General features: G+C 33.7%; 1 protein-coding gene across 1 annotated transcript in view; it reads right to left on the bottom strand.

Annotated features, from left to right (window-relative positions):
- LOC111043627 (dolichyldiphosphatase 1) overlaps positions 1-27,380 on the bottom strand; it is a 42,464-nt gene that overhangs the window by 3,379 nt on the left and 11,705 nt on the right. The window contains exons 2-4 of the mRNA XM_022328623.2: positions 25,992-26,092; positions 25,585-25,763; positions 23,284-23,382 (exon numbers count right to left, since the gene is read on the bottom strand). Of these exons, the coding sequence (XP_022184315.1) occupies positions 23,284-23,382; positions 25,585-25,763; positions 25,992-26,092 (379 nt within the window). The remainder of the gene's footprint in view (positions 1-23,283; positions 23,383-25,584; positions 25,764-25,991; positions 26,093-27,380) is intronic.

The raw sequence follows: 27,380 nt of genomic DNA, 5'->3' as shown, positions 1-27,380 counted from the left end.
AGAGGTCTAAGTATCCGCCTTGGTTCACTCGCCAAATAATTGACTTGGTTAAGAGGAAGAATAAATGTGCACGTAAACAGCGATCTTCAGTTCGTTACAAAGATGAATTTGTGAGACTGAGAAAGGAACTGAAGTCTTGGATTGCAGTTGCCTATCGGAATTATTTGCTAAAAGTTGAGTCTGACCTCGGTTCCAATTCCAAGAATTTTTGGAAGTTTGTTAATGAGAAGCGCAAGTCCGATGGTTTTTCTGAGAAAATGACTCTGCATGACAAAAATTTTGTTGGAGATGAAATTCCCTCAGGGTTCGCCAATTATTTCGGATTTGTTTTCTCACCAGTCACCGCTTGCTTTGAGGAGGGTGATGGGATTGAGTTTTTGCATGATACAGCCAATAAATAGTACTCTGGAAGTTGCATCATTATCGGAGAAAAGTATTCAATCTGCAATCAAAAGATTAAAGCCTAGAGTAGCTCCTGGACCTGATTGTATTCCTTCCTTCATTGTTAAGGGTTGTGGTGAGCTATTAATAAGACCGTTGAAATATTTATTTGACCTGTCACTGAGAAATGGAGTCTTTCCAAGTAGATGGAAGGTCTCGAAGATAATCCCAATTTTCAAGTCTGGCAGGGGAGATGACATCATGAACTATAGACCAATCAGTATATTGTCTGTCTTTGCTAAGGTTTATGAGAGGGCTCTTTATGATGAGATTCTATGGTATTCACGACCAATACTGTCTGAAAATCAGCATGGTTTTCTTCCTGAAAGATCTGTTGTGACAAATTTATTGGAGTTTACAGTGTCTGCCTCCAATGTACTTGATGCCGGTGGAGAAATGGATGTGATCTATACTGATTTTAGTAAAGCCTTTGACCGTGTTAATCATTGTATATTGTTGAAGAGGCTGTCACAGCTGGGCTTTAGTAGTGCTTTGGTTGATTTATTCAGAAGTTACCTGTTTCAAAGAAAACATTTTGTAACTGTTCAAGGAAGGGTCTCTCATGCTTATTTCAGTACGTCTGGTGTTCCCCAGGGTAGCAATCTGGGGCCCCTTTTGTTCTTGCTATTAATAAATGAGTTACCACTTCAGATACCCAACTCCAAGTGCTTGATATTCGCTGACGATATGAAGATCTACAAAGAGGTGAGAGGATTGGATGATTGCTATTCCTTGCAGGCTGATGTTGATAGAGTTGCATTGTGGTGCCATGTGAATAAGCTTGATATCAATGTAAAAAAATGTAAATGAATGACTTTCTCCAGAAAGGTTAATCCAGCTCGTTATCCCTACTCAATCAATGGTGTGTGCTTGGAGAGGGTAACAATGTGTAAGGATCTTGGTATTGTATTCAGTTGTACATTGTCCTTTTCAGCACATGTTGATCACATCATTGGCAGAGCGAACAAGCAATTGGGCTTTGTTCTGAGAAACTCTACCGGCTTCATTAATGTTGAGACTGTTGTAACTCTGTATCAGTCGCTAGTCAGAAGTGTCCTAGAGTACGGATCTATTGTCTGGAGTCCCTCTACTCATCAGGATACATTAAGAGTCTAACAAGTACAGAATAAGCTCCTTCGCTTCCTATTCTATATGCAATTTAGAAGAGCCTGTCCCTTGGGTTTTCCTTCTGGACGTTTGAGATCCCATTTCAATATGGACTCTTTGAGGGCTGGACGTGACAGGTTTTCATTGATGTTTGTGGTGTCACTTTTGAAAAATTACATTAATTCACCCGCTCTCCTCTCTAGGATTGGTTTCCAGGTACCCACGTTCAATGTCAGAAGAGTTAGGACCTTTCATGTACCAAGATCAAGGACCCTTCATAACTTCTGCTCTCCACTTAATAGAGTTTTGAGGCTATTCAATAGCGTTTGTGAAGGTGTTGATGTGCATGGCCCTGTTAGTGAGGTTAGAAGGCGCATTATTGAGGCTATTCATAATTAAATTTGAATTCAGTTTCTGAATTGATTCAATTAATATGATGTCCGTGACTCTTATTAATTTTATAGAGTTGATCAAACCTACAGCTTAAATCCCTTAAATTTTATACTTGAATATCTGTTGTTGTTAAAACTTTTTCTTTTCTTCTCTGCTTTCATCAATTTTCTTCCCACAGTGGCACATGTTTTCCCTTAACCTGTTTCTATGCTCAATTGTAGGCCTATTCTTTTTATAACTTATTGGATACGTTTTAGATGAGTTTGGATAAGTTAGATTAGTTTTATTCTGTATTTATTATTTATGCTTAGATTATTTACAATTACTTATGCTTTCCTCATACTTATCATCTTTCTTATGTATTTGTGAATTGCATGTACTGTATCTCTCATTTTTATTTCTTTTAGTAACTTACTTTATTCGATTGTAAATGGTAGTGAAGACTGTTTTGGGCTTAATGCCTGTAGTCTGTAATAGTTGTTCTGTAAATAAATAAATAAATAAATAAATAAATAAATAAATAAATAAATAAATAAATAAATAAATAAATAAATAATCGTGAAATTTAACAATTGGAAAAAGAAGATGGACGTACTAGGGGCTTTAAATAATCTGAAAGGCATTCCAGTGGGTGTTTCCGATGACTATGCTGAGTGTACAAGACGCACCAGAGACGAATTAAAACCGTTCTTGAATCAAGCAAAAGCACGCGGTTTGAAGGCTTTCCTTAAATTGGACAAGCTGATCATCAACGGAAAGCCCTATTCCAAACACGAACTGGATCGAGATGGCTTACCGAAACAGAGCGCTCAACAGCGGAGAAAACGGATGAATGACTGATGGGCAGAGGTTCACAACACGGAAGTTGTGGACCCCATTAGGACAACCTGCTCGAGGAGGAGCCGTGTCCGGAAGTAAACAACAATCCCCAGCGGTAACCGATAACTCTCCAGAGGAGCGAAAAAATCTCCAAACAGCATCGGCCGCTTCCAGGTCTCCGGGTCCGGGTCCATCGAGAGGTGACGCTCTGACGACCGGAAAACCGACGGAGCTGGAGCAGTGGCTGAGCCAGGGCGCCATCACAAGAAGAAAAGGACGGAAAACGCAAGGCAGCAACCCAGGGAAAAGTGCATAGCAGGAAAAGGCGAACGTTAGGAGTGTTAATGATTCAACCCATGGCAAAAAAGGTAATTCACAATTTCTAAATATTATTTTCTGGAATTGCCACGGAATAAATAATGTTTCTAACATCAATCTAAAATATTTAACAGTTAAAATTTAGTAGGAATAAGCGAAACTTTGGCCCATAAAGACATACATTTATCAATTAACTTCTCTGATTATTAATTGATTCAGAAAAATGCTATAAAGGACAATACTTTTGGTAGAGCGAGGGGTGGGCTCTTGTTTTTGATTAAAAAAAGGGTTCAATATCAGATAATGGAGAGTAATGATACATTTATTTTTATTCAAATCAGAACTGTGAGTCCTTCTCTAACAATAATTATAGGACTTGTTTACTTGAGATTAGAAAATATGAATACTGACTTAGAGTTACTGAATAATTTCTTGAGGGATAACTCCAAGCTTATTGATGAGATACCAGTAATCATAGGAGGTGATTTCAATTGCAGAATAGGAGATCTCAATCATCCCTTCAATAGCGATGTATTTCAGTACACAGACCTATTAGAATTAAGACTATCTTGTGATAAAATGGCAAATGGATTAGGTAGGAAACTATTTAATGTGATGCAAAAAAACTTATTCTGTTTGCTGAATGGTAGAACTAGAAATGATTCACCAGGAAACTTTACTTTTGTTAATAGAAATGGTAAAAGCACTATAGACTTGGTTTGGGTGAACTTGAACTATTTACAAATAATAAGAGATATGACCGTATCAGACTTCATACTGTCATCGGACCACTTTCCACTTCTGGTTGAAACTAGATTAGGCGTCAGTAGGATTCAGGATGGGGAGGGGGGTTACAAAATAATTCGAGCAGATTGGTGTGGTTAGCTGAAAAAGAAGACTTGTACAAAATGTCAATGCAGTCATCAATCAGATTAGATAACCCTTGTCATATAATATCGATGATTGTTACGATAACCTAGTAACAGCTGTGAAAGAGAAGGCTGAGAATTTAGGTATGATAAGGATTTCTAACAGTTCTACTAATTTCAAAAACAAAGCATGGTACGATAAGCAGTGCATTGATGCAAAGAGGGGCATCCGAAAAATATACAGTATTATGAGAAATAGCATTTTAGTGAGGAAAATTTGAATACATGTTTGTTGCAAAAGAAGTCCTATGAACTGCTATTGAAGAACAAGAAAAATGATTATTTCAATGAAATGGAAAATAAAATTTCAGAAATAGGAAATTCAAAGGAGTTTTGGGCAGCTGTCAAATTTTTTAATAGTAGGCCATTTGCACAGAATAACATAAGCGATCAGATATGGATAGATTTTTTAAATAGAAAGTACTCGGCTGAATTGATTTCACCGCCTTTTTTACTTTCCTTACCCTATTACCATAGGTAAGGAAAGTATTGCTTTCCGAAAAAAATTAAGGTACCCCAATTTCTATACGTTTCAAGGTCCCCTGAGTCGAAAAAAGTGGTTTTTGGGTATTGGTCTGTATGTGTGTGTGTGTGTGCGTGTGTGTGTGTGTGTGTGTGCGCGCGTGTGTGTGTGTGTGTGTGTGTGTGTATGTGTATGAGTGTATGTGCGTCTGTGTACACGATATCTCATCTCCCAATTAACGGAATGACTTGACATTTGGAACGTAAGGTCCTTGCAATATAAGGATCCGACACGAACAATTTCGATCAAATGCGATTCAAGATGGCGACTGAAATGGCAAACATGTTGTCAAAAACAGAGTTTTTCGCGTTTTTCTCAAAAACGGCTCCAACGATTTTGATCAAAGTTATACCTAAAATAGTCATCGATACGCTCTATCAACTGCCACAAGTATCATATCTGTAAACATTTCAGGAGCTCCGCCCCATCTATGCAAAGTTTGATTTTAGATTCTCAATTATCAGGCTCAGATACAATTTAAACAAAAACTTTCGGGTGGAAAAGATTGAGCATGAGAATATCTACAATTAATGTTCAGTAACATTTTCACCTAAAATTAAAAATAAGCTCGAAATTCGAGAAAATGTGATTATCCAATTGCAAACTGTTGGCAACTGTTGATTCTATTAAATGATTCACTATGAAGAGATAGCAGACCTCGTGTGTCTCCAGAGTTATTGCCCTGTCATCAGCTGGTCAAATCTTTGAATAGTAGACTTGAGATGTGCGGGAACACTAGCGTCATGTGATCAATTTTCATAACGGCAAGGAAAGTTGTGTGAGTGCGCCACACCAGATTTTTTCACGATGCTTCACACCCTATTTTCAGATTTAGAGATTACCTATTATGAATTAAACCATGTGCTCCATTCCATGAAACCCAAAAAAGCCCCTGGCACTGATGGAATAAGCTACGAATTCTATAAAGCAATCCCGAATAGATGAAAATAATATATATATTAAGGCTTATAATTGCATTTTTAGAAGGAAAAATTTCCAACTAACTGGTCGAAAATACTCATCATATTGCACAAGAAAGGCGACCCTAAAGAGCCTAGGAATTATAGGATAATCGCTTTGATAAATTCTTTGGTGAAGATATTTACGAAAATCGGTTGATGAGTTGGATAGAAGTCGGAAAAATTCTCCCGGAAGGCCAATGCGGATTTCGAAAAAAATTGAGGCTGTGTATATTATATATTTACATTGAACTCAATAATATATCAGTAAGTAGAACAAAAAAAGGTCCTGTTCGCATTATTTGTCGATTTAAAGGCTGCGTTTGACTCTGTCCCCCACTACCACCTTTGGAATAAACTGGGAAGCCTCGGAATAAGCAGTAAAATAGTGAGGCTTTTGAGTGAGCTGTACAGTGATGCTGGTTTAGTGATAGGCGGTCATACAGTCCCAGTTGAGAAAGGCGTCTGGCAGGGTGACTCAGTCAGTCCACTTTTGTTCTCTCTGTATCTGTACGATATAGACACCTATTTCAGAAGCAGAGGCTTGCACGGCATCCCTGTCAACGAGGAAACTGATTTTCTTACCCTCCTCTACAATACAATAAAAATAAATTTTACTTCCATTAATATACAAATAAACAATTTAATCAATAAAATGTGCATAATATTCAAAAATACAATAAATGAAATTTATTACAAATATAAATAAATTGCATTTTTTCGGAAATTAACCTACTCAACTATGGGAAACCCATGTTCTAGAGTATAATTGTAGTAGTAATACAATTAAATTTAGAGTGAGAGTGCAAATACATTGGGTAAGTGAGCTCACATATTGTTCGAAAATATGTTTTCTATATTATGTCTTCCAGTTGTTGTGATCCAGTTTTTAACAGCGTATTCAAATTTTCTTGGGTTTTCTATTATCTTGATGTGTGCAGGAGGTAAATTGTGGAGTTTTGGTGCTAGGTGGTTGAATTGTCGTTGGTATGTTGCCTTCCTTGCCACGTTCTTGATAAGTATGCTTCTATTTCTTGTGTTATGACAGTGGTTTCTGTTTTGAAAGCTTTCTGGGTTCTTGTGCAGACTGCAAATAATTTCTAGGGAGTAGAGTTGTCTTGCGTCCATCACACCAAACTCATTGTAGAGCTGATCTGATGGATAACGAGGTGACTTCTGCTTGATTAATTTAATTATTAGTTTTTGCACTTTTATAAGGGGGTCGAGGTGAACGAAGTTTGTTACTCCCCATCCTACAATTTCATAGGTAAGCAAAGACTGAACTAAGGAATAGTAGACCATCTTCATGCACTTCTCTTCTATAATAATTTTTCTCAGCATTTTGAACTTGAATATTATTTTTCTCAACTTGTTGCAGAGGCAATCTATATGATGATCCCAGCGTAGAAAAGAATCTAGTATAATGCCGAGGTATTTTATTGTTGGTTTTCTGTGGATAGTGAATGCCGTGGTGTTGGAAAAGTTGACTGTTAGAAGGTTTTCTGTGGGCTGTCCATGTTGTGTAGCTGAGAAAGTTAGAAAGTGGGTCTTGTCATAGTTAAGAGTGAGCAGATTCTGATTTAGCCAATGTGAGATTTTCTGTAATCCAGTTTCAGCCATTAGTAGGCTGAAACTCCATGCTATTGGCCACGTTGGTCCTGAAAACAAAAGAACTGTGTCATCTGCAAAGGTGGTGATATTGCCTTCAATTTCCATACTGCACAGAGGATTTATATAAATGAAGAAGAGTGTTGGACCAAGGACTGTACCTTGCGGTACTCCATATTCAACTTTGAGCTTGCTGCTCCTTTGTCCAATGACTCTGACACTCTGGGTCCGGTTTGACAAGTAGCTTTTGAATAGATCCCATGCCATAGTTGATTCCATAGTTGGAATAGATTCCATAGTTGTAGAGTCTCTCCAGCAGAATATCATGTGACACAGTATCAAATGCTTTTTTCAAGTCCAGGAAAATTGCCAGTGGTTTCTCCTCACAGTTGATTTTTTCTGTTATTTGTGAAAAGACATTGTGGATTGCATCATTGGTACTACAGTTTGATTTAAAGTCATATTGATTTGGTGATAAAATATGTTTCTTTTCAAGGAAGTTAATAAGTCTTCATTTGATACATTTCTCAAAAATTTTTGCTAATATATTTAAAAGTGATATTGGTCTGTAACAGATCAAATCTTTCTTGTCCCCTGCTTTAAAAATTGGGCATATGATAGCTTCCTTCAAACACTGAGGAAAGGTACCTTCTCCTAGGATTTTGTTGGCAATCAGTGTTAATGGTCTAGCAAGAGCTATATTGTTCTGTTTGAAGAGCTCTGGTCTGAAGTTATCTGGGCCTGGTGCGCTGTCTGATTTGAGACTGCTGACTATTTGTATCATTTCTTCTTCATCTACAGGTGTAAAAAATATAGTCTCACATACTCTAGTGTTTGTAACTGTGGGTTCGTCTGCAGGTTGTTGATTGTATTTTGTGCCAGTTCAGATCCAATATTTTTGAAGAATTCGTTGAAAACTTCTGCAATGTCTTCATCATTCTCTCCCAGTTTCAATTTTCTTCCTTGTACATCCAGTTTTTTATTTGTATTCTTGGTCTCTGAACTTCAGTTATTTCACGTATCACCTTCCATGTCTGCTTTGCATCTCTCAAGTTTCCAAACATGTGAGAAAAATATTGTTTTTTTGCTTCTTCTATAACTCTAGTAAATAGGTTTCTGAATTTCCTGTAATATTGCTGTAGTTGCAAATTTGATGTATTATTTCTACATTGTTTATGAAGTTTATCCCTTCTCCTTATTGATGTTATTATTCCCACTGATATCCATGGCTTGATTTTCTTCTTTCTATGTGGAACGAAGTAAGCTTTCTTACATTTTTTCACGTGCTTATTCATTATAGTGACAAACTCTTTCAATGCGCCTTCAGTACTATCCTGCATGTGAATGGAGTCCCATGTTTCTTCCACAAGCAGTGATGAAAAATAGACTTTGTTGAAGACTTCTCTGTTTTGCTTCCTCCCTGCATTATTAATATCTTAGTTACTTCTTATTCCTAGAATAGTGATGTAGTGGTCTGTTATTGAGTTTTGAAAAACTATTGGCATCAGGTCTTTTTGAAATTCACTAAAATGTCATCCAAGCATGGACGCGAGTAGGCTGTTTAATACAGTGAGCAAAACCAAATTCACTGAGTAAGTTCTCATAATCATGCAGTTGACGATGCTTGTTTGGTTCTATGGTGTAAAATATTGAAGTCTCCTACAACTACATGGGAATGTTGACTTGATCCCTCGAACAGATGTCTCATACCGTTGATGAATTCTGTCAAATCTGGGTTGGAAGGTGACCTATATATTGCAGTAATGACAAATATACTTCCTTGAGTTTTGAGGCGGAGATTCAAACAGTTGGCGTGTCGAATTTCTAGCTCCTCTACTTCAACGTTAATATCAGTTTTAACGTATACAATTACTCCATCATTCTGTAGATGATTCTTCTCTGTTGCATATAGATTGTAGTTACTTATTATGCGTGGAGTTGTATTGCAAGAAATCCAGCATTCTGTTAATAAAATTACATCAAAGTTACACTGTAGGTCCTCTAATTGGATCAGGAACTCGCCAACATTCTTGTTGTAACTTCTGATATTGAAACTAATTATTCTCAGGTTGAACTGTTCCAAGCAATCAAACACATATTTAGTATTGATGTTTAGTATTGGCTTCTCCTTCTAAGTTTTTTCTGTTCCATACCAAAAGCTGTCCTGTCCTTCACTCTATCAATAAGATCCTGTACTGTATCATTGTAGCCTGTTGTAAGATATCTGAAGCTTTCTGTATGCGTGGATATTGCGACAATAGCACGTGATACACTGTTATAAATTCTATTTTCTCTTGTGTCAATCCTCACCAACACTACATCCTTTGATGTGAGCCCCTGCGCTTCATGAATTGTGTTAATTCTTTGGGACTTATATTCCTTCATGCGATCAGTGAGAATTTTCTTCTCCTTTTGTGCAAATGTAAGGATTAGAGTATCTTTCTTTAGCTGAAGAGTTTCGCCGTTTTTGAAAGTTGGAAGTATTGATCTCACTTGGACGTTCTTTGTGCTGATTCCTGGGTAGAATGATTGAAGTGCAAAACAGACATCCACTGGACACCGCTTAGTTACTGTTATATATTCTTCTGGCTCACAGAAATCTGAAATTTTGTTCCACTTGGTAACTACTTGTGATCTCTCTATATATGGAATCTGGTTAGTCACCCACAACTATTATTTCCACTGCTCCACTTAATTCTGCAATAAAGCCAATGTAACCCGCATGCATCATTATCCCCTCATCAATGTATACTTTTTCATATTTCTTGCCTGTATTATTAATAATATAATATGATGCCACTGTCCTGTAGTCTGTTCTAAGCTGGATAGGTGTGTTATGACTGGCGTATTGTGCTGAGACTGAATCTCTTATATCCTTTATGCTTGCTCTAGTTTGAGTTAAAACTAAATCTTTTTCTGGAGAGTGCTTTCGTATTATATATGTAGATTTTCCACATCCAGGTACTCCTTCTATCCAACTGATTTGTGGGAATCTGGGATGTTGATGTGAATTTCATTAATTCTACTTATTAGCACGCCATCTAGCATAAGCTCTGTATCTCTAGTGACTAATATGTATTTTTCAGTTGTTTTGAACTTATTCTCCTCTTCTAAGAATTCAACATATTTGCCTCCTTCTAAACTGTATCCCATTCGGTATAGAGTATTTGTTTTTGATAGAAATATTTTCATTTCATTATCAAATATGTTCATATCTTTTCTTTTTACTCCATCAATTGCTCTACTTGTCACGTCATGACATATACCATTGAGAATCTGTTTGTAGATTTTAGCATTTCCAGCATCAGCCTTTTCAAGGAGGTTACGAAGGTCTATCATTGTATTATCATATCTTTCGTACTTTGAAACACCCTCGAAAAATCCAGCAGGATACTCTGTAGCATTAGCATTATATTGACTTGGTATTTCTAAGTAATTGATATTTCTAATTCCTTGATTGTAAAATACAAAACGTAGGGCTTCATTCTCCAATACAGAACTCAACATACTTATTGCCGGTATATCTTGGATTTGAAAAGTTTTTAATACCCATAATCGGTCTTTTCAACTAGTTTCCTCAATGCTTTTTCATATTCTGGACAGTTTTTGTCACTAACTTTGTGGTTTGCTGGATTTTTTTTTTTGCAATTAGCACATACTTCTTTTTTGTTTTTATTTGGACATGCTTTGATTTCACGACCAGTTTCCGCACAGTGGCTGCATGTGTTTTGTTGCTGATTACAGGGACGGCCAATATGATTTAATCCTTGGCAGCGGAAGCATCTACTAACAGATACGTAGTCCTTAACGTTGCTCGAAGACCAATCTATATATACTTTCCTCATATTTTTGAGTCTGTTCCTTATATCTGCTACACATTCCACCACCCAATTAACCTGATTTACGCGGACGATATCGTTTTACTAGCTGATAGCATCCCCGACATGAGAAATAAATTGAGATGTCTAGAGAATTATTGCAGTGAGTTGAAGTTGAAAATAAATGTTTCAAAAACTAAGATAGGTCCGTTCCATAAGGGGAGAATGAGAAGATTGAGGCCTTTCCATTACTCAGGCGGGGAAATAGAAATAACCAAGTATTTAGGTGTAGAGTTTAGCTCATCTGGTCGCTTTGGAGGGAACTGCGCGTCAACGATATCGAGGGCTAGATGCGCGACGGCCGCTACGATGAATGTTTCAAGCAGAGCTCGATCGGTTACATGGGACAGTAAAGTGAAACTATTCAGCGCAGTAGTTTTGCCAATGGCCATTTATGGCTCTGAAGTCTGGGGAGTGAACTGTCTCGAGCAGATTGAGAAGATACAACTTCACTTTTTCAAGAGGCTTCTCCTCCTGAATAGAAGAACGGCTAGTTGGGCAGTACCGCTTGAACCAGGAAGAATTATGATGGCGAATATGATATTTTACAGAAGATTGATATGGCTTAAGTTAATGAAAATGTCAAATCATAGGTACCCGAAAATATGCTTCAGGAGACTGGTACAAATATATACCTCAAATAACAACCAGATGTGTAACTCAATTACGTTTAGCTTCCACACTTTCAATGTATTCATTTGTAGACAATAAAAGTATTTTGATAGACTGCACTGAATTATGCCCAATCTGTAATTTGCGAGAAGACGAAACAGTGTCACATTTCCTAGTGCGCTGCCCTATGTATGCAGACGCAAGGAGGCAATAACCTTACAAATATATTCAAAATGTAGTCAATGTTGAAGACCAATTAATGGCCCTATTGTCAAATTTCAGCACAGAGAAAATTAAAAACTTTGTAATATTACATTTTTTCTCGATTGGAATCGAATCTTCAATTCGAGATCTATAAAACTTTATAGTAAATATCAGAGTCATCGATTACGGACAACTTTTTGACTGAGAATTTATCGTAAATGATTGTGTTGCATATTCCATGGTGTCACCGAGGCTGGGTTGACAGAATTAAAAAGATAAATGGTTTATTTAAATAGAGATGATATATAAAAATTTAAAATAACAGTTTCAAAATAAAGTTTTATTGAGAACAAATATAAAATGTGAATTCTAAACTTGAAATTTATAATTTTTTTTGGTGACGTGTCCGTAACATCGACACTGAAGAAGCTTTGCTCTGTTCCTGGTAGCTAGGCTTTTCCTGTTCCTTCTCTGAAACTTATGGCTGGCTATGTGTGTTGTAATTTGTGCTCTCTGAATATTTTTCTGTTTAAGTGAATTTATTAATGTTTTAAATTGAGTTTTGAACAGTTTATAGTGTTCTATTTTGTCTATATATTGTTTATTGTGTATACAAGCCAATAGCCACTGTTTTTCAACTATATAAACTGGATAAGTATTTAGCTCGAAGTGACTTTAGATGCTTAGGCTTGTAAGATATTGTTCTTTGTGTATTTGTGTAGTATATTGCCAAAATTCATCTGAAGATTATAAGTTCATTTGCTCTGAAAATTGGATTTCTCATTCATAGGCGATAGATCCATTCATAGTTTACCAAGAATCTATTACGTTGGAGCCGATAACTATCCTTAGGTTAATAGGTGTGAAATGCTATCCAACCGATTTAGGAAAAATTGGTAGCACGGCAAATGTTACCCCTGTGGTGGGATCGAATTACAAAATAAATATGTCCCAAATGGTACACCATGAAATCTCTGGTTATAAAAAATTATTGGTAGGATAGATGTCTTGATGGGTTATGAATGGTATACTGCTGAATGGGAAATCGGTTCAAGAGAGATCAAGTCCTAATGAATATATTATCTGTGCAGACTAGCAAAATGGCAAACATTAAAAATGATCTGAATCTTATAGCATTCTTAACACAAAAGTTTGATGAGCAAAATGCTAGGTTTGATGAGCTAAATGCTAGGTTTGATAAGCAAAATGCTAGGTTTGATGAGCAAAATGCAAAGATTGATAAATTGAAACAAGATCAAAGTGCTAGGTTTGATGATATGAAGCAAGAATGTACTAGCATAAGACTAGAGCAGGTTAGTATAAACCTTTTATTGAAAGATGCACATGAAACATTGAGTGATAATCATGAAGATGAAGACAAATTGAAGCAGGATGATAGTAGTGTTGAGATACAAGATCAATTATTTCAAGTTTCAGATAATGTAGGCCTAGTTAATGTTATTGAAAAAGTAAATCCTAGTGAGATAGAATTGAGTAATGTAGTATGTAGGGAGTTGTTTTTATTGAAAGTCAACAGTAAAGAAAGTAGTATTGCCAAATTGATAGTTAGGAAAACAGTAAATAAAGTGAATGTTTACATGAGACAGGTTTCTGTAGAGGTTAGGAACAATGTAAACAAAATGAATGTTGCTTTGAGTCAAGTTGATGAGTTCAACTTTCAACTGAGAATTGAAAAGGTGTATGCAATGCATTCTCAAGTGAACATAACTAACTTTTGTAAGCAAAATGGCTTTGTTGAAACAAATGAACCCATGAATAAAATTTATGTTCTTGAAGAAAACAAAACACAAAGTCACAATTGATGTGTTAGTATTCAAATGTTGTTTCAAGTTGCTTACTTACAAGATGATGACAGTGAATCTCATGATGAAAGGGTATTCCCCAGCACACAATGATTAGGAATCCTGTGTCATGCCGGGATTCAGAATAGCAATGACCGTAAATACTACGTATGGTAGGAGTCCATAATTGTATCTTTTTTCTTTCCTGTAGCCTATTTTCTTGGCCCTTAATCTTTTCAAATTTCGATTCTTTCCTGTCTTTGTGTAATGTTCAGTAAATTTCTTCTATTATGCATATCTTAACCAATCTTGTCCATAGTCATTTAAATTTGTATTTTTCTGAAATAATTTTGGAAGTTAAAATAGTAGCTTATTTTCCTAATCTTTAAATTGTTGATAAAACTTAACTTTTCTAAAATCTATCCATTGTAGTGTTAATAATTGTTTGCTTGCGGTATATTTTTTCATCATGTATTACATATTTTAATCATGTCTATTTTTTTTAGGTATCATATTAGGTAATTAGGTTTTTCAGAGCAAATTATGTCCCATTTTCTCATAGTAATATATTTTTATTAAATATACTTCCTTATGAAAGTTCAGTACTGACATGTAGGATAGGCTCTAATTAATCTTTCTCTTCTTTGTATTATTTAGGAAATTTATTTATCCAATTTTCTTTTTCTCTTGTTTGTATTTTTTAGGGAACTTATTTACCCATTATCCATCTTGATCATCTTTGTATTGTAATCTTGAAATGTTTGTATTTATTATACAGTCTTCAAATTATGAATTATCTAAAAAATAAATGGTTCAATTTAGAACATGCTGAAATCTATTCTTATGTATAAATTCTTTTGTTATAATAAATAAACTTTAAAATTTGAAAGTATTAATGAATTGTGTAGCCATATATATGAGATGTATTAATGAAAGTTAACTTGAATAATAATGTTTTCATTAAATAAAAACGTCTTGTTATATAATTAATTGAAATGAGTTAAAGGTTGAAATTTCTCTAAAGTTTTTGTAATTGATGTATTTTTCTATTTTTTTTTTAAAAACTGTTTGTTCTATAAATTTTGATATGATTGATTATCGTTTGAAATGGATGCTGGAGTGTATGTAGAATTTTTAGTGGGGTTTGTTGATTAGAATTTTGCTGGTATGTGATTGTTTTTTGAGATGGAAACCCATTATTGCCTAAAGAAGGAATAACAGAGATTATGACTTGGAGAGGCAGTAATGAGATAATATTTTTTGTGTTGATTAATAATGTTAATTGCCATAGATGCAAAATAATGATTAATAATGTTGATTGCCATAGATGCTGTTTACTTATGAATATTGATTGCCTTTGAAGCAAAATATTATTGATTTTTTTTTTTTTTTTTAAGATTACGTCCAAAAGACTCCAGTCATGGAGTATAAGACAAGTCATGTTATTACATAATAATTCTAACACTAAGTAGTTCAACCTAGTTTAGGTTTGAAAGGAATTCTTGTACACTATAAAAAGCTCTATCAACTAAATATTTTTTAATTTGTTTTTTGAAAATCTTCAAATCATCATTACTTTTCAAGATTTGAGGTAGCTTGTTATAAAATTTCCTACCAATATAATCTGGTTTTTGTTCAAATAACCTACTATTGTGACCCATTATATGATAATCTGCTCTGTTTCGCGTATTATACTCATGAACATCTGAATTCTGGATCACACCACTCGTTTTCACATGCATTACAACTTCATATACATACAAAGATGGCACAGTTAATAGACCAAGCTTTTTAAATAAAGGCCTACAAGAGTCTAACCTATTCACTTTCTCTATACATCTGAGTGCCTTCTTTTGAATCTTAAACACTCTGTCCATATTTTGTTGAGATGAATTACCCCATACTAAAATAGCATACCTAATATGAGATAGTATAAGTCCATGGTAAGCAGTTAACAGTAGTTTTTTATCATTCAGCCTAGCATGCTGCCGCAGGACAAATACCCCAGATGATATCTTATTTCATATCCTCTCAATGTAAGGATGCCATGTTAATTTCCTATCCAATAAAATTCCCAAGAATGCTACTTTCTCTTCTTGGTCTAATTCATTTTCCTCTACAAACACATTTATTTCTCTATCCTCTAATGAATTATATTTACTTTTGAATTGTAGGAATTGACATTTCTTACTATTTATTGTTAATTGCCTTTGCTTCAAGAATTGGACAATTGACTGTACTCCAGTAAAAGCATTTATTTCTAGACTATCTAATAAATAATTGTTAAAGATAAGCGATGTGTCATCAGCAAACAACAGAGCTCTGTGATCTTTTAACTCTTTTGGTAATTGGTTCACATACAACAGAAACAGTAAGGTACCCAGAATTGAGCCTTGAGGTACTCCAGCCTGGACCTCCAGTTTTTGAGATTTAATTTTTACTATTTCATTCCCATCCACCTTGGTAAGCTCAACACACTGGTTTCTACCTATGATATATGATTCAAACCATTTTAGTTCTATACCATTCACACCTACAGTTTTTAGTATTTCCAATAATATTCTATGGTTCACACAATCAAAAGCTTTGGATAAATCAAGAAATATTGCGGCTGCCTTCTCACCTGAATCTATTATATCTATTAGTCTTTCAACAAGGAATACTATTGCAGTCTTAGTAGATTTCCCTTTCTGGAACCCATGCTGTTCATCACATATGAAATTAATTTCTTCCAGGTGCATCAATAACCTATTTAAAACTACTCTTTCAAAAATTTTACTTATTACATTTAGAATACTAATGGGTCTATAATTTTCAACTCTTTCAGAATCACCGCTCTTGAAAATTGGCAAAATTTTTCCTTGTTTCAGATCATCAGGGAAAATACCCTGCTCTAGTGAAGTATTAAGGAGATGCAATAAAGGGTCCAGTAATTCATTTTCACATTCTTTTAAAATTTTGCTTGAGACCCCATCCAATCCTGTTTTTTTGTTATTCAAATTTTTTATTATTCTTGACAACTCATCTCTTGATAATGGATGAAATTTAAATACCTTTTCAATTGGCTCAGCATTTAATGTAGTTGTATTATAAGTATTAGTGTTCAGTGACTTTTGGAGATTATATGCAACCTGTTGATAATATTTATTGAAAAAGTTACAAATGTCTATACTATTATCCATATAATTTCCATGTTCATCGATTATCCTAGGGACATTAGTAACTGTATCCTTTTGAGCTGCTTTCCTATTTCTATTAATTACCTCCCAAACAGCAGAGTTAAAATTGGTGCTAGTTGTTAATATTTCAGCTGTTTTCTTACACTTAGCTTTCCTCACTTCTTTTGCATAGTTTTTCTTTAGACATTTGTATTTGACCTCACTCGGAACATCCCTCACTAATTTAAATTCCTCATAAGCTTCCCTAACAATATTTCTTTGAGTAAGGATATCTTCAGTTATCCATTCATCTACTTTGTTTAATTTACTTTTTACTTTGACTTTTTTTATCGGACAGCACACACTAATGTGAAATCTTAGAGTATCAATGAATTGCTTATATTTGTAATTTAGGTTACAACTGTTATAAACACTACTCCAATTTTCTTGAAGCAGTTCCTGCTTCAAACAATTTATATTTCCTAGCTCATATTGCTGAATTTCTTTCACAAAAGTTTTTTTTCTGCTTGGATTCTGGCCCTGCAACTTAACATCTAAAATTTGATAGTTATGATCGGATAGATATGAGCTACCTAACCTGACATTACAACCTTCTATATTTGTGAGGATATTATCAATAATTGTCTGTGAAGTTCGAGTTACTCTTGTATATTCGTGGACCTTAATTTCTAAATTATTCATATTAATAATATCTCTAATATCCTCTGTCATTTTATCGTGCCTGGCAAAATCGGTATTGAAATCTCCTACTACTATAACATTTGTGAAACGAGCGGTTGTAATTTCCAAAAGTGTATGGAGCAGCTCACAAAATTTTTGCCAGTCTCCATTTGGTGACCTATAGATACCTAACACTACTACCTCAAATCGATCATCAATTTTTAACCTTAGTCCCGTCACCTCTAAATCCATCTCAACAGAAAATCTCTTAACAAAATCCAGTTCATAAGTTTGGGTATGTTTAGCATTGCTAGTGAATATACATACACCACCACTTCAATGAGCTATTCTACAAAATTCTGATCTCAGTGAATAGCCTGGAATCCTAACTTGATTTATTTCCTTTATTTTTAAGCCATGCTCTGTGAAAATAACAATGTCAGGATCCTCCTGTTTAAGAAATACTTCTAATCTGTCAATTTTGTTGCGAAGATACTGAATATTTTGATGATAAATACTAAAAACCTTACCATCTTGTGCTACTCTATCTCTAGCATTTGTAGCTATTTCCCTTTCCCTGTTTTGAGCCAATTTACTAAAAAATCGTTATTTGTTTTTTTGACTGTTTTTAAACCAGAGGATTGCAAACGGCTTTCAATCAGCTCTGCCAATCTATTACAAAAGATTACTTTGCCAGATCGATTTAGATGCAACCCATGATTAGTGAAGTTATGTCTTTTCAGCCTTTCATTTAGAAAACAAATCCCCAGTTGTTTAGAATTCTTATTTTTTAGGCTGTTGATTGTATTATGGATTGATTTGTTTGTCGAATTGATTGCTTCATTTAATTCTGGCCTATCAAACCTATTAGGAATAGTACTTATTATTAAGTTTGTTTTTTTGCTGAGTGGCACAATTTCCTTGATTTTTTCTGTTACTTGAGGAAGATGATTCAAGTTAGGTTCATTTATATTATTTGAGCCACCCAGTACAATTAGATAGTGATTTTCATCAAAGTCTTTAGTTTGTTCCCTAGCTGACTCTACAACTGCATTAATTGATGCACTTGGCTTGAAAAAACATTGGACATCAAATTTATTTTTTAATCTTTTATCAAGGAGATCACTGCAATCACGTCCATGACTGGACGTCAGTAGCAGAACTCTCCCTTTCCTATCTTTATTTCCCTCAGCTATATTTTTGGTTGCTGTCTTCAAAACCTCACTGTACGTTTTATTTCGACCATTTTCAGAGCATTTCCCATCATTTAGGTTAGATTCTATTTTTTTGCATTTGGACGGAGGTTCTATCATACATTTAGTATTATCAAATTTAGATTTTAGTTTCTTTATTTCCTCCGACATTAGACTACATTGATTTTTTAGATTTAGTATTTCTTTTTTATGGTCTTCATCTTGTAATTTTATAATCAGTTCCAAAGATTTAATTTCTTCTACCATCCCTAACCTTTCTTCCTCAGATGTTTTTAAAGTTACTTCTAATTGGTTTTTTAAATTAGTGTGGCTACTTTGTAGTTGAGCAACTTTTTCGGCTAAAGTAGTTTGAAGAACTGGGGTTTTTGGTTTTGGCGTTTTTGAATTTTGGTTTTGGGAACGCGTAAGTACTCTCGCTATGTTTACATTTCTATTATTAACCTTCGGTGTTTTACTTGAGCTCATCTTCCTATCTAAGAAATTATATTACTTGCAATAATAATAATTGATTTATAAATGATAGGATTTTAATTTGGTTATAATTTTAGTCAAGTAAACTATCTATGTTTATTTTTAAATCTCGAAAACCTAACCTCAAACTAACCTCTAAACGGTGTTTGGCTTTTTAAAATAGAATTAAGAATTAAAATCTAAAACAAAAAGATAAAACGTGATCAAGAAACAATTAATAATGAAATAAACACAAAATTTGTACTTATCCGTGACTATTTATAACACAAAATCTTCCAAAACCCAGGAGCGAAATTATGTAGTACTTTCATTCACAACCTCTCAAGGTCACCTCCATCATAAACAGTGTTGCTAGTCCAACATTTCCCAATTACCCCCGCCAGAGCAAAAAATTACCCGCATTTCGTCAAAATTACCCTCAACAAACTAAAAATTCCCTAATCAACAAAAACTTCCCTATTCAACCAAGAATTCCCTACTTACTTTCCACTCCACATGTCGAAAAAACATGAGAAAATATGAAAAATAATTTTCTTGTGGAAGATTATAAAGGTAAAAATAAAAAAACAGGTTAATATTTTCATTTCCAATTACCCGGTTTTCACCCTCCATCTGCCATTAACCACAGCATCACCCGCTTTTCGGGTAATTACCCGCTTTTTGGCAACACTGATCATAAAATTGATGTTTTGAATGATTTCTTGTTTAATGATTGATAGTAAAGTTTTGTCATGAAATGTAGTTTGTGTTTAGAACATTGAAAAGTCGAAATAAACTATAGTATCCAACAAACGACGATTAATAATATTGAATAATTTGCTCTTTATAAAATATTTGAACAGTGAATAAATGGAAATGAAATTATTTTTTTTCTTGTGAAATGTTGTAATTGATATCTCCATATTTCACAATATATGTATTGCTGACTGTATAATAAGATGTTAACAAATTTCAATTTTATATTGATTATATACTTAAAAATAATTTTCATGTGTATTAGATTGTATTGATAGCCTAATCAAAAATTTTCTTTTTAGTTTATAAGCATTTTAAGATAACAGGTACAGCACAGACATTAACATTGAAATAATTATCATGTGAATCTCGAAATCGGCAACAAGTGAACGCCATGAAGAGTGTTAAGAACATTTGGGTGATTTTCGAACTAGTGTGACTCATCTACGCCAATATCTACACCAAAATCTACGCTGATGCCTACACCAATAACTACGCCAATATCTGCTCTGATGTCAATATCTACACCAATATCTACACTGATGCCTACACCAATAACTACGCCAATATCTGCTCTGATGTCAATATCTACACCAATATCTACGCTGATGCCTACACTAATAACTATGCCAATATCTACACCAATATCTACGCTGATGCCTACACTAATAACTATGCCAAAATCTACGCTGATGCCTACACCAATAACTATGCCAATATCTGCTCTGATGTCAATATCTACACCAATATCTACGCTGATGCCTACACCAATAACTACGCCAATATCTGCTCTAATGTCAATATCTACACCAATATCTATGCTGATGCCTACACTAATAACTATGCCAATATCTACACCAATATCTACGCTGATGCCTACACCAATACCAATAACTACGCCAATATCTACACTAATATCTACACCAATAACTACGCCGATGCCTGTGCTGATGCCAACGCCAATATCTACGCCGATGCCAATGCCTGCGCCAATGCCAACGCCGATGCCTGTGCTGATGCCAATGCCAAAATCTACGCCGATGCCTGCGCCGATGCCAATGCCTGCGCCGATGCCAATGCCTGCGCCAATGCTGATGCCAATGCCAATATCAACGCTGATGCCAATGCCGACACCAAAGCATACGCCAATGACAATGCCAACTGTTTTCCAAAATGTGCATTGATAAAATCAACCGGGTCAATAGTGAAAGAAATGAACATTTTTTGATTTATTGAAATTTTATGTGAAAATTAAATGTAACAATTCATCAATTCATTTAAAAAAAAAAATAATAATAATAAATTTTTTATTCAACATACTAATTTTTTTTATGCAATAAAAAATTAAATTTTCTATCTATTAAATTTATGTGCAATTTCAAAAAAACTATTCTTTACATATTAAACTTTCTGTTGAGATATTTTCCTTTAAATTATTATAAAGCTAAATCAAAAGTAATTTTGATACTTTGAAATATTGTTTGGAAACATATAACAAATGCTATTGATGAATTTTTATAATAATTTTCAATTATAGTTGACATGTAATGTTTTTATAGAAAAAATTGTTACTGTTCTCAAATTTAATTTCAACAATTTTCAAACAGTAAATTTTTTTATGTCAAGAGGGGGGTATTTGTAATATTACATTTTTTCTCGATTGGAATCGAATCTTCAATTCGAGATCTATAAAACTTTATAGTAAATATCAGAGTCATCGATTACGGACAACTTTTTGACTGAGAATTTATTGTAAATGATTGTGTTGCATATTCCATGGTGTCACCGAGGCTGGGTTGACAGAATTAAAAAGATAAATGGTTTATTTAAATAGAGATGATATATAAAAATTTAAAATAACAGTTTCAAAATAAAGTTTTATTGAGAACAAATATAAAATGTGAATTCTAAACTTGTAATTTATAATTTTTTTTGGTGACGTGTCCGTAACATCAACACTGAAGAAGCTTTGCTCTGTTCCTGGTAGCTAGGCTTTTCCTGTTCCTTCTCTGAAACTTATGGCTGGCTATGTGTGTTGTAATTTGTGCTCTCTGAATATTTTTCTGTTTAAGTGAATTTATTAATGTTTTAAATTGAGTTTTGAACAGTTTATAGTGTTCTATTTTGTCTATATATTGTTTATTGTGTATACAAGCCAATAGCCACTGTTTTTCAACTATATAAACTGGATAAGTATTTAGCTCGTAGTGACTTTAGATGCTTAGGCTTGTAAGATATTGTTCTTTGTGTATTTGTGTAGTATATTGCCAAAATTCATCTGAAGATTATAAGTTCATTTGCTCTGAAAATTGGATTTCTCATTCATAGGCGATAGATCCATTCATAGTTTACCAAGAATCTATTACGTTGGAGCCGATAACTATCCTTAGGTTAATAGGTGTGAAATGCTATCCAACCAATTTAGGAAAAATTGGTAGCACGGCAACTTATATAGCTATACACGAAGTGCGGTTAGAATTAGGGATTAATAATGGACACAACAGGTTGAAGATTCAAGTTGAAATGCCAGATAATTCAATTGTTTGTTTTTATTGTCACTTCTATTGTTATTAGGCCTGCTTTGATGCACTATTTTTGTTTTATCGTCATATTGTTATGGATAGTTAAAATGAAATTAATATTAATATCTATTGATGGGTTATGCAATTATTTTAATAGCATGTAAAAAGTTAAAATATTGTTAATGTAAGAGCAACTCTTTGTATGAGCTAACGCTATAACAAATAAACTTATTTATTTATTAAAGTAGTATCTATTCAAATCATATAAAAATTTCAAATTTTAGTCAACCGATTGAATGTCTCTCTTTAATAAACTTTACATATCCTAATGTTTTTAGTAAAATATTTAAGCTTTTCCAAAAGATAAGGATTCTACATCAATCGAAAAGTATTATCAATGAAAATAAGAAAAATCTTCATGTAGACCAATGAGTTGGTAATTACGAATTTATTAATAATATGCTCAACATTCATTGTATTAGAAGTAAATTTGTAAATATTTATTGTATATTTAATATACTGAAAACGAAACAAGATTATCTTAAGTAAATCACTAGGTGTCAATTCCAACTTCAAATTTGTATTATGGATATATTTGACCGATAAAAATGTATTTCATTTATATCTTTGAAAGAGTCACCGCCATTAATGACGTATTAATTGGAAAGGTGAGAACATCAGGAATTTGATTAAATACAAAAATTATCTGTGCTAAATCTAGTTATGAAGATAGTGTTTTATTAAGAAAAAATATTCTAAACTCTTTCCATGTAGCATCAAGTGTTAAATAATCGCTTCCGAGGAAGTATAAAACAGGAACAATAAATAACCGTGTTTTCTTTCATTAAAGAGTTCCACAAAGAAACAACAAGTTGAAAATATATATTATTGAAAGAGATTCAAACTCACCTGCTTACGGAAACTATAGTTGCCAGAAACACACAAGAAGTTACTATCACAGTTTTCCACACATTTTCTAATGTGGTGTTGTTATTCATATGATGTAATCTGAAAATATGTTTCTACATATCAATACTTGTAATTCTGAAAAATATGTTTCTACATATCAACTTGTAATGTTAGTAATAAAACTTGAATAATATAATTTATAATATATTATATTATGAAAACACAAATATGTAGTCCATTAAAACAAAATTTATTTCAAGAAAAACACAAACATGTTTCAACACCTATGATGTCATCTTCAGTGTGACAAAGGAAACTCTAGATTTCTTATAACCTAGACAATATGACACCATAAGTGCTCAAACATGTTTGCTTTTTTTTAAAATAAATTTTGTGATAGGTTACTACATTTTTGTGTTTTCACATAATTAATGTACAAAAATAATTGATGCGAAATATTCAATTCATTGCAAACAATGACACCAAATGCCATCATAAAAAATATCTACACAACGCTCAGTGTTACAGTGTTATCTTACGATGAAAACAAAGTGGAGCGACGTGTGCAAATTGTAGCAATGTAGTAGATCATAGCTGAGAAGATTCAATAAAGTGCCTATAGGTGAATGGGCATAGTTATTATTGCAGGGAGGATCGCTGGTTCCCACATCTAAAAGCTAGTCTCTCGCCTAGGATATTCTTCCCTGCTTTCTTTACCACAAGGGAATGCGAGTTTAGCACAGGGTCGTAGGTGAAATCGATTACTAAGTTATCTAGGATATTAGACACTGAACATTTCTCTTGCCACCCAAATATAGGTTTTCGCTGATATGGCCTATCTGTCGGTGTCCGCTTTGGATGGTCGTAATTGGAACCAAAAATACAAAAACAAACATATCTATAAAAATAGGTACAATTTGGAATACCGTAATTAATAAAAAATTGAGTGACATGAGCAATAGTTCTTACAGTTGAATAGTTTATATTTTAACCAAACCAGATCGGACTACGGCAGTTCGGTGGTAGGCCTATCAGCAAAAACGTACATCGACACAGTCATCCTAACAGCAATCATCTAATTTTACAAATCGTCATCACTGCCCGACGACATTCTGAAAACTGAAGACTTTTCACTCGTTGCTCCATTTTAGTAAAGTTCACGTTATAAAGTCAGTAAATGATTAACATTGGTTAGCTATATTTATCTGCCATTTAACAAAGCAGATAGCTTCATTCTTCTCCGAAGCTTCATTCTTCAAATCCGAACCGTAGTTTGAAGGCTATGCAGAAATGCAGAGTGATTCTTTAGACCTGTTACCCAATTTTTAATGTTATTTATAAAACTGAGATTAAGTTTTAATAAAAATGTCTATTAAATATTTTATTACTCACATCAATTTCTTAGTTACTAAAGATATAATTGAAGAATATGTTAAAAATTTCAATCTATTGAGAATGCAAACGCTTTGACTCTTTCCACCAGACTTATTGACGGTATTGTTCATAAGAAGACCGGAATCTACATAGGATGTTACACAGCTCGGGGATAATCAACTCGCACTGTCGTGATTGAGTAGGGCTACCAGCTTCGTGCAAAAAAAACAAAATTTCATTTTATTCGAAATAAATTACCACACACAATAGAGTAACAGGAATAAAAAATTACCCTATATAATGAGTATTTATTCTCAATTATGAAAATGTATTATTAAACCATCGTAAGATATATTTCCTAGATGAATATAGTATTTTTTCAAGTATAAAATAAATATAAAGAAAAATAAAAATCTCAAGTGATCACTTGAAAATGGCATCAATGTTGAAACATGTTGTGATAAAATAATTCAAAAATGGTACTGGGATTTTTATTTTTATTTATAATATTTATATTATAAGTAGCCCTATACAGAAAAGCGATGAGTATTTTTAAGATATAGAATTGATCATTATTGAACAAGAATCAACGATTGATATTATATAAGATATATTAGGATGACTTGGATCACAGCCAACTATGCCGTCCTATAATTTTCACTGACGTAAATTTTATTGAAGTTGCACATGAAGCTGCTGTTATAGTTGACTACATTGCACAAGATGTCCCTGATTTTCATTGTTTCAAATGGTAGCGAGAGCACCATCTCGTCGTGTGACGCTCATCGCTCCACTATGTTCGCACTATCCACTTATAATGGATGATGAGAATGTTTTGATAATAAATTGATTTCTTATACTTGTCTCAATAATGTACCACTCAACAAGGGTACACTTTAAAAGTTTATTGTAATTTAAGCTCATTACCTAATAAAGACGAAGTATATGACATATGTGGCAAAAAACCACATGAACTGAGAGTGGGCAGATGGCATGCCATATTCCTGGTAGATATAGTTCCTTTGGATCGGACGCGGCTCACAAATCGCATACTTGAGTACCTGATTAAGCAGCTCATTTAGCACAGTACCAAAAAAGAAGACAACCTGAAAAAAAATAATACCATTTCACACAAAATATATTCATAAAACAAAAATATTTTTGAGTTTAGAGGAACAGAGGAACAATTAACTATTTTATTGATACTCAAACTATTACTCATAACTATTCAATTGGACTATTTTATTGGTAGACAGCAAAAAATAAATAAAATCGGACATCGTTTGCAGATTCAATAAGTTTTTACATCAAAATTTGAACTTGATTCTACTTACAGTATGAATATCCCTCCTGAAGAGAATCAGAGCTACAAAGCCAGATAGGATTCCAAATGGTGATAGACTAGTTAATGCAAGAAACTTTCCCAACCAATCTCCTGAAAAAATTGAGAAAATTATAATAACCATGGCATTTTTTTGGGAAACAGATAGTTTTTAGATGGGTGATTCGATTCAATAATAGACAAAAATTACAATGATAATACACAGGGAGTCCACAAAATCAGGCTCATAAAATTCCCGTATTTTCACTCCAGTTATATTTCATGGTAATTATTATTATTCTGAGATAACAATCTTTTAATATTATAAATTTTCAATTATAAATTGCTCAACCATACAATGATGTGGATGTATTCAATTTTTTGTAAGGTAATAAATTTCATTTTGATTTGTATGATTGAAGATCACACTGGATTCAAGACTTGGTTGGGATAGTTTGAAACACGCCAGAGTGAGTTATATTTTTACTCAGACGTCTGAAGCAATTGATCTCTAGAAAGCATCTAGTGGAGGGATATTTTGCTTTGTTTCATAGTCATATAAATTTCATATTTCATATTTTCATCCAGTGAAAGGGGTATAGGATTTGCCAAATCGTAACTAAAATAAAATGTCCAAACTAATGTAGAATTAGAGTAGATTGCCATTGGAGTTATCAGTGAACTCAGAAACTTCACCAGCTCTCTCTTCAATTATTCCATCTAAACCGTCAACAGTCAAACAACTTCTCCCTTCTCATGTCCTTGGGTAAGGCATTATAAAGATTAATTCCCAAACTCGTAACCCCTTTAGCATAATATAGTTTGGTTCGATGCTCATCATCTCTAAGATGGTGATGTCTCCGTGTTTCATACGAATGTAGCCTCTTATTGCACTCTTTTCATCCTTTTTCTAGTACATTCCAATATGAAAATGCTGGGAAGTAATAGAATTTCTAGCGTTTTAAAATGTGGACGACAGCTTGTTCTCATTTCTCACACATCAATACCCTTATAGCACATCTTTGCAATCTGAATTGACTCAACTGAATTCCCCAGAACGCTACTCCAAAATGAATTTACAAATGAAACAATGCATGTTATGAGCTTTTTAAATTATAAAAATTCAATAGAAATCTTGAATTTTTTATCACAAAAATTGCTGAAGTGAAGAATGAATTCAATTGTTTATTGAGAATAATGAATTTCTGTTAACAAGCACTTAATGTCCCACTTCGAGAAAATCACCACTGTTCTCTGATACACAGCATGGCTTTAAAAGTGGAAGATCTACGTTTACAGCTGTCTCACAAATGATTGATTATATCATCGAAGCCTTTGAGGAAAGGGACTTTGTAGATCTGGTCCTTACTGATCTGAGCCTAGGTTTTGATTGCGTGCATCA

Source organism: Nilaparvata lugens, chromosome 3 (genome assembly GCF_014356525.2).
Source record: "Nilaparvata lugens isolate BPH chromosome 3, ASM1435652v1, whole genome shotgun sequence".
In the NCBI taxonomy this organism is placed as follows: domain Eukaryota; kingdom Metazoa; phylum Arthropoda; class Insecta; order Hemiptera; family Delphacidae; genus Nilaparvata; species Nilaparvata lugens.
The sequence above is the reverse complement of the archived record's forward strand: the minus strand, read 5'-3'. Positions and strand labels throughout refer to the sequence as shown.